Below are 16,122 nucleotides of genomic sequence, written 5' to 3'. Positions count from 1 at the left end.
TCCAATTGTGGGCCATAGAAAGCCTATTATTTTTTTTAGCTTGATTTGGGTTCCAAAATCTACCTGAAAAAATCACTACATCAATCAGTGGGAGATAAATATTGGCCTCTGGGCTTGTGTGCCACTCCTGACTCCTGTGTGCGTCATCTCTCACTCAGTGGGCCATAAAAAGCCTTTTTTTGTTTTATTTGTTTTCTAAATTCTCCCTGAAAAAATTATTTTATTTTCTTTGGTTTCTAAATTCTTCCTGAAAAAATCATTTTATTCTATTTTTTTTTTCCTAAAGTCTCCCTGAAAAAAAAAAAAAAATCAAATCAGTGGGAGATTAATATTTACATTTGTGCTTCAGTGACAGTCCTGCGTGTGTGGCATCTCTCTCATTTGTTGCCACCAACAACAGAGTGTGTAACATTGTGCCTGATTTTCGTTGTGGTCTCACTCACCTGTAAAGGGGTAGCTAAATCATACTGAAGTTATAGCTCACCGTGTAATTTGTGTGACAGCAACAAATACCGTTAGTTTGTTTACGTTTTTAAAACAATGAGGAAGTATGGTGGAAGAGGTCGTGGCCGGGGGCGTTCATTGTCAGCTGGTAATGAGGGTAGTGGTAGTGGTGGAGCATCAGCTGGTCGTGGGAAAAAAAATATTGCACCTAAGTCTGGAGCTGTGGAGCCAGGTTCGTCGTCTGGCTACACAAGGCCTCGAACGCTCCCTTTTCTGGGAGTAGGAAAACCGCTTTTAAAGCTGGAGCAGCAAGAGCAAGTTTTGGCTTATCTTGCTGACTCAGCCTCTAGCTCTTTTGCCTCCTCTCGTGAAACTGGTAAATGTCAAAGCAGCGCGTCGTTAGTGGATGTTCACGCTCAGGGACAAGTCGCTTCCTTGTCCTCTTCAGCAAAAACAACAACAGAGAAGAATGCAGCAGGCGACACAACGGGTTACTCCATGGAGCTCTTTACACATACCGTCCCTGGCTTAGAAAGTGAAGCAGTTAACAGTCCATGCCCATTACAAGTTGAATCTGACATGGAGTGCACTGATGCACAGCCACAGCCAGACTACTATGCTGGTCCTTTGACTCAGACCACAACATTGCCCTCGCAGGGTGCTGATCAAGAATCAGACCCTGATGAGACTATGTTGCCCCATCACGAACGCTATACCACCGACTGACACGGTGACACAGACGAAGTTGCACACGAGCTACAAGAAGAGGTAATAGATGACCCAGTTCTTGACCCCGATTGGCAGCCATTGGGGGAACAGGGTGCAGGCGGCAGCAGTTCTGAAGCGGAGGAGGAGGGGCCGCAGCAGGCATCAACATCGCAACAGGTTCCATCTGCCGGGCCCGTATCTTGCCCAAAACGCGTGGCAAAGCTAAAACCTGTTGGAGGACAGCGTGGCCATCCGGTTAAAGCTCAGTCTGCAATGCCTGAAAAGGTATCCGATGCTAGAAAGAGTGCAGTCTGGCATTTTTTTAAACAACATCCAATTGATCAGCGCAAAGTCATCTGTCAAAAATATTCAACTACCTTAAGCAGAGGACAGAATCTGAAAAGTCTCAATACAAGTTGCATGCATAGACATTTAACCACCATGCATTTGCAAGCCTGGACTAACTACCAAACGTCCCTTAAGGTTGTAGCACCCTCGGCCAATGAAGCTAGTCAGCAACGCAACATCCCTTCCGGCAGTGTAGGGCCACCATTTTCCGCACCACCTGCAGTATCTGTGCAGGTTTCTTTGCCAGGCCAAAGCCGTCAGGGTCAGGGAATCACCAGTTTCGTAGTAGGAAACACTGCATCTAGGGCACCGGTGGCAACAATACCATCTCCCACCGTCTCTCAGTCTGCCATGTCCACCGGCACCCCCGCTAGTTCCACGATCTCCAGCTCTCCAGTCCAGCTCACCCTACATGAGACTATGGTTAGAAAAAGGAAGTACTTAGCCTCGCATCCGCGTACACAGGGTTTGAACGAACACATAGCTAGACTAATCTCGTTAGAGATGATGCCCTACCGGTTAGTTGAAAGCGAAGCTTTCAAAGCCCTGATGGACTACGCTGTACCACGCTACGAGCTACCCAGTCGACACTTTTTTTCCAGAAAAGCCATCCCAGCCCTCCACCAGCATGTTAAAGAGCGCATCGTCCATGCACTCAGGCAATCTGTGAGCACAAAGGTGCACCTGACAACAGATGCATGGACCAGTAGGCATGGCCAGGGACGTTACGTGTCCATCACGGCACACTGGGTAAATGTGGTGGATGCAGGGTCCACAGGGGACAGCAAGTATGGGACAGTTCTGCCTAGCCCACGGTCTAGGAAACAATTGGCTGTAGCCGTTCGCACCCCCTCCTCCTCCTCTTCGTCCTCCTGCAGAAGCGAGAGCTCGTCCACAGACCGCAGTCGCACAACCACTCCATCCGCAGCTGCCACTGTTGCACACCAGGTCTCCCATTATGGGGCAGCTACTGGCAAACGTCAGCAGGCTGTATTGGCTATGAAGTGTTTGGGCGACAACAGACACACCGCGGAAGTTCTGTCCGAGTTCTTGCAGAAAGAAACGCAGTCGTGGCTGGGCACTGTAGATCTTGAGGCAGGCAAGGTAGTGAGTGATAACGGAAGGAATTTCATGGCTGCCATCTCCCTTTCCCAACTGAAACACATTCCTTGCCTGGCTCACACCTTAAACCTGGTGGTGCAGTGCTTCCTGAAAAGTTATCCGGGGTTATCCGACCTGCTCCTCAAAGTGCGTGGACTTTGCTCACATATCCGCCGTTCGCCCGTACACTCCAGCCGTATGCAGACCTATCAGCGTTCTTTGAACCTTCCCCAGCATCGCCTAATCATAGACGTTGCAACAAGGTGGAACTCAACACTGCACATGCTTCAGAGACTGTGTGAACAGAGGCGGGCTGTTATGTTTTTGTGGGAGGATACACATACACGGGCAGGCAGTAGGATGGCAGACATGGAGTTGTCAGGTGTGCAGTGGTCGAAGATTCAAGACATGTGTCAAGTCCTTCAGTGTTTTGAGGAATGCACACGGCTGGTTAGTGCAGACAACGCCATAATAAGCATGAGCATCCCCCTAAAGCGTCTGCTGATGCAAAGTTTGACGCACATAAAGGATCAGGCGTCTGCAGCTGAGGAAGAGGAAAGCCTTGATGACAGTCAGCCATTGTCTGGCCAGGGCAGTGTACAGGACGAGGTAGCGGGCGAAGAGGAGGAGGAGGACGAGGAGGATGATGGGGATGATTATATTTTTAATGAGGAAGCTTTTCCGGGGCCACTGGAAATTGGTGGCGCGGCAAGGCCGGGTTCTGGTTTTTTGAGGGACACAAGTGACGTGGATTTGCCTGAAACTGCCCCTCAACCAAGCACAACCGCAGATTTGAGAACTGGAACTTTGGCCCACATGGCGGATTATGCCTTACGTATCCTCAAAAGGGACACACGCATAACTAAAATGATGAATGATGACGATTACTGGTTGGCCTGCCTCCTTGATCCTCGCTATAAAGGCAAATTGCAAAATATAATACCACATGAGAACTTGGAACTAATATTAGCAACCAAACAATCAACTCTTGTTGACCGTTTGCTTCTGGCATTCCCTGCACACAGCGCCCGTGATCGTTCTCACACGAGCTGCAGGGGCCAGCAGACCAGAGGAGTTAGAGGGGCAGAAATCAGAAGTGGCGTTGGCCAGAGGGGTTTTCTGACCAGGTTGTGGAGTGATTTTGCTATGACCGCAGACAGGACAGGTACTGCAGCATCAATTCAAAGTGACAGGAGACAACATTTGTCCAGTATGGTTACAAACTATTTTTCATCCCTTATCGATGTTCTCCCTCAACCGTCATTCCCATTTGATTACTGGGCATCAAAATTAGACACCTGGCCAGAATTGGCAGAATATGCATTGCAGGAGCTTGCTTGCCCGGCAGCTAGTGTCCTATCAGAAAGAGTATTCAGTGCTGCAGGTTCAATACTAACAGAAAAAAGGACTCGTCTTGCTACCCAAAATGTAGATGATCTAACCTTCATTAAAATGAACCACAACTGGATTTCGAAATCTTTTGCCCCACCTTGCCCGGCTGACACCTAGCTTTCCTATGAAAAGGTCTTGCCTGTGGACTATTCTGAATGCCTTTTCCAATCTCGTAATTTTCTGCACCTGATTGTCCAGCATACGACATGTTTACACCTCACTAAATGGCCAAACTCCCCACACGGGGCTGTGGTATCGACACTTGGCGACAGCACCCGTGAGAGTGCAGTTTGTCTGAAGAGGTGGGTGAGCCCGCTTTTGGTCGACGGCACTGCCACTGGGTCCCTTCTAGTACAATAAAGTGTCTCTGGCGGTGGTGGTGCGCACCCAACGTCAGACACACCGTTGTAATATGAGGGGCCCTGGGCCTGTACCGCCGGCCACAAGACAGTTTCCCCCCACCCCAGCTCAAACAGTGCTCTACCACTTGCAAAATTATCTCACAGCTCCACCAATGTTTAGTCTATGCGCTGACATCCTTCAATGCCTGCCACTGACAATACCATTGTATTGACATTTTTGTTATGTTAGGCCTTCGATGCCTGTCTGTGGTCACTCCTTCCACTAGGCCTCCACTGACCACACCACTGCTGCCCGTGTACCCCTGTAACCAATTTAAAATTGCCTACAGCCATGTGTTATTATTTTAGGCCTTCGATGCCTGTCTGCGGTCACTCCTTCCACTAGGCCTCCACTGACCACACCACTGCTGCCCGTGTACCCCTGGAACCAATTTAAAATTGCCTACAGCCATGTGTTATTATTTTAGGCCTTCGATGCCTGTCTGCGGTCACTCCTTCCACTAGGCCTCCACTGACCACACCACTGCTGCCCGTGTACCCCTGGAACCAATTTAAAATTGCCTACAACCATGTGTTATTATTTTAGGCCTTCGATGCCTGTCTGCGGTCACTCCTTCCACTAGGCCTCCACTGACCACACCACTGCTGCCCGTGTACCCCTGGAACCAATTTAAAATTGCCTACAGCCATGTGTTATTATTTTAGGCCTTCGATGCCTGTCTGCGGTTACTCCTTCCACTAGACCTCCACTGACCACACCACTGCTGCCCGTGTACCCCTGTAACCAATTTAAAATTGCCTACAGCCATGTGTTATTATTTTAGGCCTTCGATGCCTGTCTGCGGTGACTCCTTCCACTAGGCCTCCACTGACCACACCACTGCTGCCCGTGTACCCCTGGAACCAATTTAAAATTGCCTACAGCCATGTGTTATTATTTTAGGCCTTCGATGCCTGTCTGCGGTTACTCCTTCCACTAGGCCTCCACTGACCACACCACTGCTGCCCGTGTACCCCTGTAACCAATTTAAGATTGCCTACAGCCATGTGTTATTATTTTAGGCCTTCGATGCCTGTCTGCGGTGACTCCTTCCACTAGGCCTCCACTGACCACACCACTGCTGCCCGTGTACCCCTGGAACCAATTTAAAATTGCCTACAGCCATGTGTTATTATTTTAGGCCTTCGATGCCTGTCTGCGGTTACTCCTTCCACTAGGCCTCCACTGACCACACCACTGCTGCCCGTGTACCCCTGGAACCAATTTAAAATTGCCTACAGCCATGTGTTATTATTTTAGGCCTTCGATGCCTGTCTGCGGTGACTCCTTCCACTAGGCCTCCATTGACCACACCACTGCTGCCCGTGTACCCCTGGAACCAATTTAAAATTGCCTACAGCCATGTGTTATTATTTTAGGCCTTCGATGCCTGTCTGCGGTCACTCCTTCCACTAGGCCTCCACTGACCACACCACTGCTGCCCGTGTACCCCTGGAACCAATTTAAAATTGCCTACAGCCATGTGTTATTATTTTAGGCCTTCGATGCCTGTCTGTGGTCACTCCTTCCACTAGGCCTCCACTGACCACACCACTGCTGCCCGTGTACCCCTGGAACCAATTTAAAATTGCCTACAGCCATGTGTTATTATTTTAGGCCTTCGATGCCTGTCTGCGGTCACTCCTTCCACTAGGCCTCCACTGACCACACCACTGCTGCCCGTGTACCCCTGTAACCAATTTAAAATTGCCTACAGCCATGTGTTATTATTTTAGGCCTTCGATGCCTGTCTGCGGTCACTCCTTCCACTAGGCCTCCACTGACCACACCACTGCTGCCCGTGTACCCCTGGAACCAACATCAGAAAATATAAAAATAAGTATTTTGCTTATAAAAAAGAAAATACTGGAGAGATATCAAATGCAGACATTTTAACATTAAAAACAAACACATACAACAAAAATCTGGTACAGTACTAAAAATGGCCACCAGCTACAATAACTTTCTCCTGCAAGTAGTTAACTGAAAGGTTTTTTCAATTTTAAACACAGATATGGCATCCACCGAGTGTTGTCCTGTCGCGTCTTCTTTATATTATTGCCAAGAAGATGCAAAACAATGAAAATAATAAAATCATTATTTACCAAAAAAATAGAGTAAGTCAAAACCACATTGCAAATAAACATTCATTACAAATAAAGAAGCAGGGCGCGTCCGAGGGTGAGTATATACCTAATAAGAATATAATCACCCTCGGACGCGCCCTGCTTCTTTCCGACAGCCTTCCTTCCTAAGAATCAGCCCTTCCGTGGTGTAGGTTGCCTTTCCTGAGCTTCGATCTTCCGGCTCTCGTTTAGTAGTTGTTGGAAACTACGCTGCATTGGGCCTACAAATTGGGTATGGGGTGTAGAGAGATGGTGTGTTACACTCCAAGGTGTTCCCCAGGTTTCCTCTCCATTGCTTCGATCTTCCGGCTCTCGTTTAGTAGTTGTTGGAAACTACGCTGCATTGGGCCTACAAATTGGGTATGGGGTGTAGAGAGATGGTGTGTTCCACTCCAAGGTGTTCTCCAGGTTGCCTTTCCTGAGCTTCGATCTTCCGGCTCTCGTTTAGTAGTTGTTGGAAACTACGCTGCATTAGGCCTACAAATTGGGTATGGGGTGTAGAGAGATGGTGTGTTACACTCCAAGGTGTTCCCCAGGTTTCCTCTCCATTGCTTCGATCTTCCGGCTCTCGTTTAGTAGTTGTTGGAAACTACGCTGCATTAGGCCTACAAATTGGGTATGGGGTGTAGAGAGATGGTGTGTTCCACTGTAGAGAGATGGTGTGTTCCACTCCAAGGTGTTCCCCAGGTTTCCTCGCCAATGCTTCGATCATCATGCTCTCGTTTAGTAGTTGTTGGAAACTACGCTGCATTAGGCCTACAAATTGGGTATGGGGTGTAGAGAGATGGTGTGTTCCACTCCAAGGTGTTCTCCAGGTTGCCTTTCCTGAACTTCTATCTTCAGGCTCTCATTAAATTGTGGTTAAACGGAACAACTGCATTTGGCGTACTGGTTGGTTTGGGGCCTACTATCGGTGTCTGCCGCTCCTTGCTGTTCTCCTGGTTTCCTGTCCTGAAATTCCGTTTTCAGGCGCTCGTTAAGTAGTTGTTAATGTTAGACTGCATTTGGCCTACTAGTTGGGTTGGGGCCTAGTATCGGTGTCTGCCACTCCTTGCTGTTCTCCTCCACTGAACAAAGCTGTGCCACCTGTTTACTACTGTTGCCAATTTTGAACTGCATTTCGACTACTTACTGATTTGGGCCTACTCTCTGTGTCAGCCTCTCATTCCAGTTGTCCTCCACTGCAATGCCCCCTGATTAGTCCTGTGTTACCAATTTTGAACTGCATTTAGCCCACTTTATTCTTTGGGCCTATATCTGTGTTTCCTCCTCATCCTGCCCATTGCCCAGCCAGTGATAGATGAGTCTGCTGGTACATTGACCCATAACGCAACATTTTCCGTGCACGCTACACTGCAAGATTGTGACCCTGCTGAAAGTCAGGTCCCCCTTCCCGCATACCATACCACCTTACACGGGGACAAACAGGAAGGTGCAGATGAAAGTGCAGGTTCCTTCATCAGGTGGGGGGAGGAATACTAGTTGGCGACGTCACTGGCACAGGGCCTCTCATGGTACGCAAAAGTGTTGCTGCCGGTGGGAGGCGCCCCCGCCGTGCAAACACACCGCTGTACTTTGAGGGGCCCTGTGCCAGTGCCAATGCCAACGAGTGGGCCCCCCCTGCTTGCTCAGGTTCACAGCACTTGCAAAGTTGAAATACTTACCTCTCCCTGCTCCACTGCCGTGACGTGGTCCAGATTTCCTGGGCCCACTAATTACTTGAACCAGCCCTACCCACCACAACTTTAGCCAAATGACCCCCAATTTCAAATGCCTTCCAATTATTATAAGGTAAATTACGCTTGACAAGCTTCATTAAGAAGAATGGATGGTTTTGACATTAAAATGGGCACTCTAGGTGTTTTCCTGGCCCCCACTCACTGCCGACTATGCTGCCCCATTGACTTGCATTGGGTTTCGTGTTTCGGTCGATCCCGACTTTACGTCATAATCGGCCGATTTCACTCGACCCGACTTTTGAGATAGTCGGGTTTCGCGAAACCCGGCTCGACTCTAAAAAGGTCAAGGTCGCTCAACTCTAACCATTACATAAATGTCCATGTATGCTGAAAGTCTATCAGGATAAACTGAACAGCACAGTGATGGAAGCAAAAAAGTGATGGAGATCTAGAGGTGATGGAGGCAAAAAAAAGTGATGGAGATCTAGAAGTAAATAAGTGACGAAGATCTAAAAATGATGTAGGTATAAAAGTAATAATTATGTATATGTTATGGTGATCTAGAAGTGATGGAGGTCTGGAAGTGATAGCGGTGTAGAATTTATGATGATAATGATGACTGAATTGATGAAGATGTAGGGTGATGGAGATCTAGAAGTGATGCAGGTGTAAAAGAGGTGGAGGTGCACAAGCAATGCCTAGAAGCACTGAAGATCTAGAAACTATAGATGTGTAGAAGTGTACAAATAATGGAGGTGTAAAAGTGATGGAAGTGTAGAGGTGATTTAAATTTTGAAGTGATATAGATGTAGAAGTAACGGAGATCTAAAAGTGATGAGGGTGTAAAACTAATAATGATGTAGAGGTGATGATGATCTAGAATTCATGGAGGTGTAGAAATTATAGAGCTCTAGAAAGGATGCATATGTAAAAGTGATTGGTATTTAGAAGGAGTGAAGGTGCAGAAGCATTGGCAGTCAATAATGACTAAAGAAATCTAGAAGTGATGGAGTTGTTAAAGCTATGGAGATCTAAAAGTGATGGAGATGCGGAAGCATTAAAGATCTATAATTACTGAAGTTCTAGAAGTGAAAGATCTAGAAGTTACGGAGGAGTTGAAATTATAAAGATCTAGAAGTGATGTAGTGATGATGGTGATCTTGATATATGTGTAAAATTGAGAATGGCAAGGAGGTGATGGTGATCTAGATGTGATGGAAATATAAAATTAGTATACGTGTACAAGCTTTGAACATCTAGAAATACAAAAGCTCAAAAAGTGATGGACACTATGCAGACAGAAGAGGTGGAGGAGAGTGTGTATAAAAACCATTGTTAGGCCATGTTCACACAGTGCGTTTTTTACTGCGGAACCGGCGCGATTTTGCCGCTGCGGCTCCGCAGCTGTTTTCCATGCAGGGTACAGTACACTGTACCCTATGGAAAACAGGAACCACTGTGCACATGATGCGGGAATCGGGAAAAAAAGCCGCGCTGAATAGCCGCGGTAAAAAAGAAGTACCATGTCACTTCTTTTTTCGGAACCGCAGCGGTTCTGCACCCATAGACCTCCATTGTGAGGTCAAACCCGCAGTAAAACCCGCAGATCAAAAATATATCTGCGGGTTTTATTGCGGTTTGTGGTGCCGAACCGCTGCAGCAGGAAGTGCGGGGAAGCGGGCGGAAGTGCGTGGGCGGAGTGTGGCTGCCCCAATCCCACCCCCCCATGCTCCGATGCCCCTCCCCCGTGTTCCGATGCCCACCCCCGTGCTCCGATGCCCCCCTCCCGTGCTCCGATGCCCCCCGTGTCCTAATCTCCCCCCCTTATACTTACCCGACCTCCCGGTGTCCGTCCGGCCGTCTTCTCCCTGGGCGCCGCCATCTTGCAAAATAGCGGGCGCATGCGCAGTGCACCCGCCGAATCTGCCGGCCGGCAGATTCGTTCCAAAGTGAGTTTTGATCACTGAGATATAACCTATCTCAGTGATCAAAATAAAAAAAATAGTAAATGACACCCCCCCCTTTGTCACCCCCATAGGTAGGGACAATAAAAAAAATTAAGAATTTATTTTTATTTTTTTCCACTAAGGTTAGAATAGGGTTAGGGTTAGGGGTAGGGTTAGGGGTAGGGGTAGGGTTAGGGGTAGGGTTAGGGTTAGGGTAGGGTTAGGGGTAGGGTTAGGGGTAGGGTTAGGGTTAGGGGTAGGGTTAGGGTATTTTCAGCCATTTTAACCCTAAAAAACTTCCTAGAAAACACACAGACTCTGCATAGAAAACTGCATAAAAAAAACGCATCAAAAAACGCACCAAAAAACACACCAAAAAAGCACCAAAAAAGGACCTGCGTTTTCTGCAAAGAGCTGCGGTTTTTAGTCCTGAAAAAAAGGATGGAAATCAGGAACGTGTGAACATACCCTTAGGCTCTGTTCACACTTTTGTTTTATTCCCACAGGATTCCAGGTATTTTTGAATAGTGTAGTCTGCAGCATTATTCCAAAATGTCAGAGACCCCAAGAAAACCAGACAGACAACATGAGAGGTGAAGGTGGTCTATTACGCTTTGTTGGTAGCCATTTGTAAATGGATCTGGCATAACTGTCATAGCCGTTATACACAGAAGATATAATACAGTACGGACAAACGCTAATCTATCTGTTATTATATGTAAATATACCTTCTGACACAACCATTTTAAAGGGAACCTGCCACCCCCAAAATCGATGGTGAGGTAAGCTCACCGTCATCAGGGGCTTATCTACAGCATTCTGGAATGCTGTAGATAAGCCGCCGATGTTACCTGAAAGAGGAGAAAAAGAGGTTAGATTATACTCACCCAGGGGCGGTCCTGCTCTGATGGGCGTCACAGGTCCGGAACAGTGCCTCCCATCTTCATTCCATGACGTCCTCTTCTGGTCTTCACGCCGCGACTCCGGCGCAGGCGTACTTTGTCTGCCCTGTTGAGGGCAGAGCAAAGTACTGCAGTGCGCAGGCGCCGGAATGGTCAGAGAGGCCCAGCACCTGCGCACTGCAGTACTTTGTTCTGCCCTCAACAGGGCAGACAAAGTCCGCCTGCGCCGGAGCAGCGGCGAGAAGACCAGAATAGGACGTCATGGAATGAAGATAGGAGGCGCCGGAGCGGACCTAAGACACCCATTTGACCGGACCGCAGCGGGACCGCCCCTGGGTGAGTATAATCCTAACCTCTTTTTCTCCTCTTTCAGGTTATATCGGGGGCTTATCTACAGCATTACAGAATGCTGTAGATAAGCCCCTGATGACGGTGAGCTTACCTCACCATCGATTTTGGGGGTAACAGGTTACCTTTAATATACTTTTTACTGCTTTAATAAAAACACAGCAGAACCACAGGATAAGCTAAATGATGCAGCAGAATATGTTCCTACCTGTCATCAGGTGAAGTGCATGATATCCAATATACAACAGGTTTTGGATAAGCTTCAGAAATGCAGCTCAAGTGGTATGGCATAATTTTAAAATAAGGTTTTCTTGGTTTACCTGAAAAAGAACATAAATCGTATTTGACTCCATAGCCTTGGTTCACCTCTGCATCGGAGGCTTCATCAGAAGCCACAATTTCAGATTCTCTCATATTTCACTGGAAGAAAAATGCAGCAGGCAGCGCTACTCTATGCATGACAATGACGTGCACCCCAACACAGCGCTATGGGTCCCATTACAAGTCAATAGGGTCCCTTGGACATCATTGGTGTAAAGTGATAGGTCTAGCATTCCATCATTTTGGTAATGTGCTCCGATGATGGAACAGATGCGAAACTTCATAAGGAACCACATTTTCTGAGAATAGACTTTTTTTTAGAGAAGAAACTTTCTGAGAATATAGTGTTGGCGCAGGCAAGTCACCTGACAATATGTACTTTGGTTCTTCCAACCTAGTCATTCCATAGTGGTTTACTTACTTCTTATTTTCACTTCAAAATATATGCAGTAGGTGGAGTTTTCGCTTCGTATAGAAAGTCCATATATTCCCGCTTGTTTTCCAGTGGCTCTTACCAGATCCAAATAACTATTACTACTGAAATAAAGGAAAATGATTACTTCTGTGAGTGATCTGCCATTGCTACATTACTTGTAGTGATGAATATCCATCGTGATGACCTACTGCTTAACAAATAATGAAGACCCCAGAAAATACCCCCCCCCTCCACTTGTCAAATCGTGTTAATGTTCCCCATTCATATATTAGTACAGAACAAATTGCATCTCGTTACCTAGGTTGCTGCAATCATTAAAAACTACTAACTGGTTAAGACCCACAGTACTTCTGCCTTCAAGTATTAATAAATATAGTCAATCGTCCCCACACATTCTCTGTGGACAAGTATCTGGTTATACTCACACTTTCCAAATTAACCTACTGTAGAGCTAATTTGGTTCAGGTCAAACCGTTAGCACAAATTTTGCTGTGCAAATCTTAATACTCCATTTAGCAAAATAAAATTGAATCTTTCACTGTTCATTGTGAATCTCATAATACAATATTAGAATATTGCAGGTAATAAAAAACAGCTCTGAAGCCCTTTTGTTGTTAGCATTGGTGAGGAACCCAGAGGCTGGACCGCCACTGATGATAAAGTGATGCCATATTCTAGTAACTAGATGAATTCATCAGCATTAATCTTTTCCGTTCCAATGTTTGATATGACATTATGATTTTCCTGCTCCGTTCCAATTATGGTAAACTTCCGACACCTTTTTTTGCTGCATTTGTTCTGATCAGCGCTGACTTTAGCTAGCAGATAGCGCAGGTTGTACTCTATATTGTTCAAGCGTGCCATATGTTTTGAAAAATTATCAAAAGAAATAGGATTGGAAAGGGATAAAAGTTGTCCAACTCATTTGGAGTCCTTTTAAGTTGTGCTTTGCCCGCCCAAACTCTAAAGTTGCACTGCGGTACACGGGATCGTATAAACCGACTAGTTATTAGGGTAAGTTGTCTGATGATCCCATTAAAACAAGGGCAGATAAAGCCACCACAGTAACGGTGGATCCAATAGTGATATCAAAGGACAAACTTTTTGGAAGCTGATTTATCAAGAAGGTTTACAAAATAAAAAGCTAGAGGGCATATGTGACTAAAGTGGCTCCTAGAGGTTGCTGTCATCGGTAGAGTTTATTGGCAGTTGCATCTCTTATGACAAGGTGTTCACCAAGGATGTCTCACCTGAGAACCATGCACCTTACCTGGACTCAGTACCATTCACAAGAATCACAACGCAACAGATACTGCACTTCTTCTGAAACCAGACATAGGTCACCGTGTCGCTTATGTTCTGAAGAACTTTCAGCTTTATCGATTCAAAAATATCCACTTCCACGCTGAGTGCAGCCTTGTAAGTGTTATTTGATGTCCACACACAGTTCAGGTTTGTAGCATTAATATGAGAGGTGGAATTCTGTAAAGTAAAGTATGTGTTTCTTTTATATAACTGAATTTTCATGATTTTTTTCCAAAAATAAAATTAGAGAATGACATGATAAAATTAATAATAATTAGCAAAAAGGATTGCACAGTTTGACTTAAAAATCAGTAACGATGAGTAAAGTCAATGCTAAAGAGTTCACATTATTATTATTATTTATTGCTATAGCGCCATTTATTCCATGGCGCTTTACATGTGAGGAGGGGTATACATAATAAAAATAAGTACAATAATCTTGAACAATACAAGTCACAACTGGTACAGGAGGAGTGAGGACCCTGCCCGCGAGGGCTCACAATCTACAAGGGATGGGTGAGGATACAGAAGGTGAGGATAGAGCTGGTCATGTAGCGGTTTGGTCGATCGGTGGTTACTGCAGGTTATAGGCTTGTCGGAAGAGGTAGGTCTTCAGGTTCTTTTTGAAGGTTTCGATGGTAGGCGAGAGTCTGATATGTTGTTGTAGAGAGTTCCAGAGTAGGGGTGATGCACGAGAGAAATCTTGTATGCGATTGTGGGAAGAGGAGATAAGAGGGGAGTAGAGAAGGAGATCTTGTGAGGATCGGAGGTTGCATGCAGGAAAGTACCGGGAGACGAGGTCACAGATGTATGGAGGAGACAGGTTGTGGATGGCTTTGTATGTCATGGTTAGGGTTTTGTACTGGAGTCTCTGGGTAATGGGGAGCCAGTGAAGGGATTGACAGAGGGGAGAGGCCGGGGAATAGCGAGGGGACAGGTGGATTAGTCGGGCAGCTGAGTTTATAATAGATTGGAGGTGTGCAAGAGTGTTAGAGGGGGGCCACAGAGCAGGAGGTTACAGTAGTCGAGGCAGGAGTGTTGTGAATTCCGCTCTTGGGCTCCCTCTCATGGTTGTAAGTGGCACTTTTGTGAGTTCTGCTCTTGGGCTCCCTCCGGTGGTTTTAAGTGGTATGGCTGCTCCTTGGATTTAGCAGTCTGCAGCTGCTTCCACTGATTGTCTTTCTGCTCGGCTATTTATGCCTGGCTCTCTCTTCAGCCAGTGCCACTTGTCAATGGTTCCTGGTTGGATTCACATCTCTTTGGATTTCCCTGTTATCCTGACCAGTTCAGCAAAGCTAAGTCCTTGCTTGCTCTTTTCTGTCCACATGTTGTGGACTTATCCGTTCTGTGCTTTCTATGTTTGTCCAGCTTGTCAGTATGAATTAATTCTGTGTAGCTGGAAGCTCTGGGAAGCAGATTTACCCTCCACACCTTTAGTCAGGTGTGGAGATTTTTGTAAACTCTGTGTGGATTTTTTGTAGTGTTTTATACTGACCGCACAGTATTCCATCCTGTCCTATCTATCTAGCTAGACTGGCCTCCTGTGCTCATCCTGGTTTCATTCTGTGTATGTCTTTTCCCTCTCCGCTCACAGTCATTACTTGTGGGGGGCTATCTATCCTTTGGGGATTTTCTCTGAGGCAAGATAGTTTTCCTGTTTCTATCTTTAGGGGTAGCTAGTTCTCAGGCTGTGACGAGGTGCCTAGGGAGTGTCAGGAGCATCCCACGGCTACTTCTAGTGTTGTGTTGAGCTTAGAGACTGCGGTCAGTACAGGTACCACTTCCTTCAGAGCTCGTCCCATGTTGCTCCTAAACCACCAGATCATAACACAGGAGATGATGAAGGCATGGACTAGGGTTTTTGCAGATTCTTGGTTTATGAATGTACGGATCCTTGAAATATTTGTGAGTTGAAGGCGGCAGGAAGTGGGAAGGGCTTGGATATGTGGTTTGAAGGAGAGATCAGGGTCAAGGATTACCCCTAGACAGCGAGCTTGTGGGACTGGGGAGAGTGGGCAGCCATTTATTGTAATGGATAGGTTCGTTGGGGGGTCGCGTGAGATGGGGGAAAGACAATGAATTCTGTTTTGTCCATGTTAAGTTTTAGAAATCTAGCGGAGAAGAAGGATGAAATAGCGGATAGACATTGAGGGATTCTGGTTAGTAGGGTGTTGATATCTGGTCCAAAGATGTAGATCTGTGTTGTCAGCATAGAGATGATACTGAAAACCGTGAGATTCTATGAGCTGTCCCAGGCCGAAAGTGTAAATGGAGAAGAGCAGGGGCCCTAGAACTGAACCTTGCGGAACTTCGACAGATAGGTGGCGAGGTGAGGAGGTGGCGTGTGAGTGGGAGACGCTGAATGTCCGGTCAGCTAGGTATAACGAGATCCAGGATAGGGCCAAGTCTATGATGCCAAGGGATAAGAGGGTCTGCAGCAACAGGGAATTGTCCACTGTGTCAAAGGCAGAGGACAGGTCCAGAAGGAGGCGGATAGAGTAGTGTCGCTTCACATCTTACTGTTACAATTAAACATGGACAATAACCGGACAGAGCGGTAAGGCTACGTGTCCACGATCTGCAATAGCAGCGTTTTGGACGCAACGCATCTGCGCTGGGTCCAAAACGTTGCACTCTACATTACCAGCACAGTGGATGGGATTT

At 46.6% G+C, this 16,122-nt stretch overlaps 1 protein-coding gene across 3 annotated transcripts in view; it reads right to left on the bottom strand.

Moving 5' to 3' along the window:
- FLT3 (fms related receptor tyrosine kinase 3) overlaps positions 1–16,122 on the bottom strand; it is a 150,913-nt gene that overhangs the window by 118,584 nt on the left and 16,207 nt on the right. For 2 of the 3 annotated variants that reach the window (XM_069759027.1, XM_069759029.1), the window contains exons 2-4: positions 13,424–13,635; positions 12,139–12,254; positions 11,605–11,716 (exon numbers count right to left, since the gene is read on the bottom strand). In XM_069759027.1, coding sequence (XP_069615128.1) covers positions 11,605–11,716; positions 12,139–12,254; positions 13,424–13,635 — 440 coding nt within the window. The remainder of the gene's footprint in view (positions 1–11,604; positions 11,717–12,138; positions 12,255–13,423; positions 13,636–16,122) is intronic. The other variant, XM_069759028.1, reaches the window with a different exon arrangement.

This window comes from Ranitomeya imitator, chromosome 3, assembly GCF_032444005.1.
Source record: "Ranitomeya imitator isolate aRanImi1 chromosome 3, aRanImi1.pri, whole genome shotgun sequence".
NCBI classification, from domain to species: Eukaryota; Metazoa; Chordata; class Amphibia; order Anura; family Dendrobatidae; genus Ranitomeya; species Ranitomeya imitator.
Note: the sequence above shows the minus strand (reverse complement) of the source record. Positions and strands in the feature narration are given on the sequence as shown.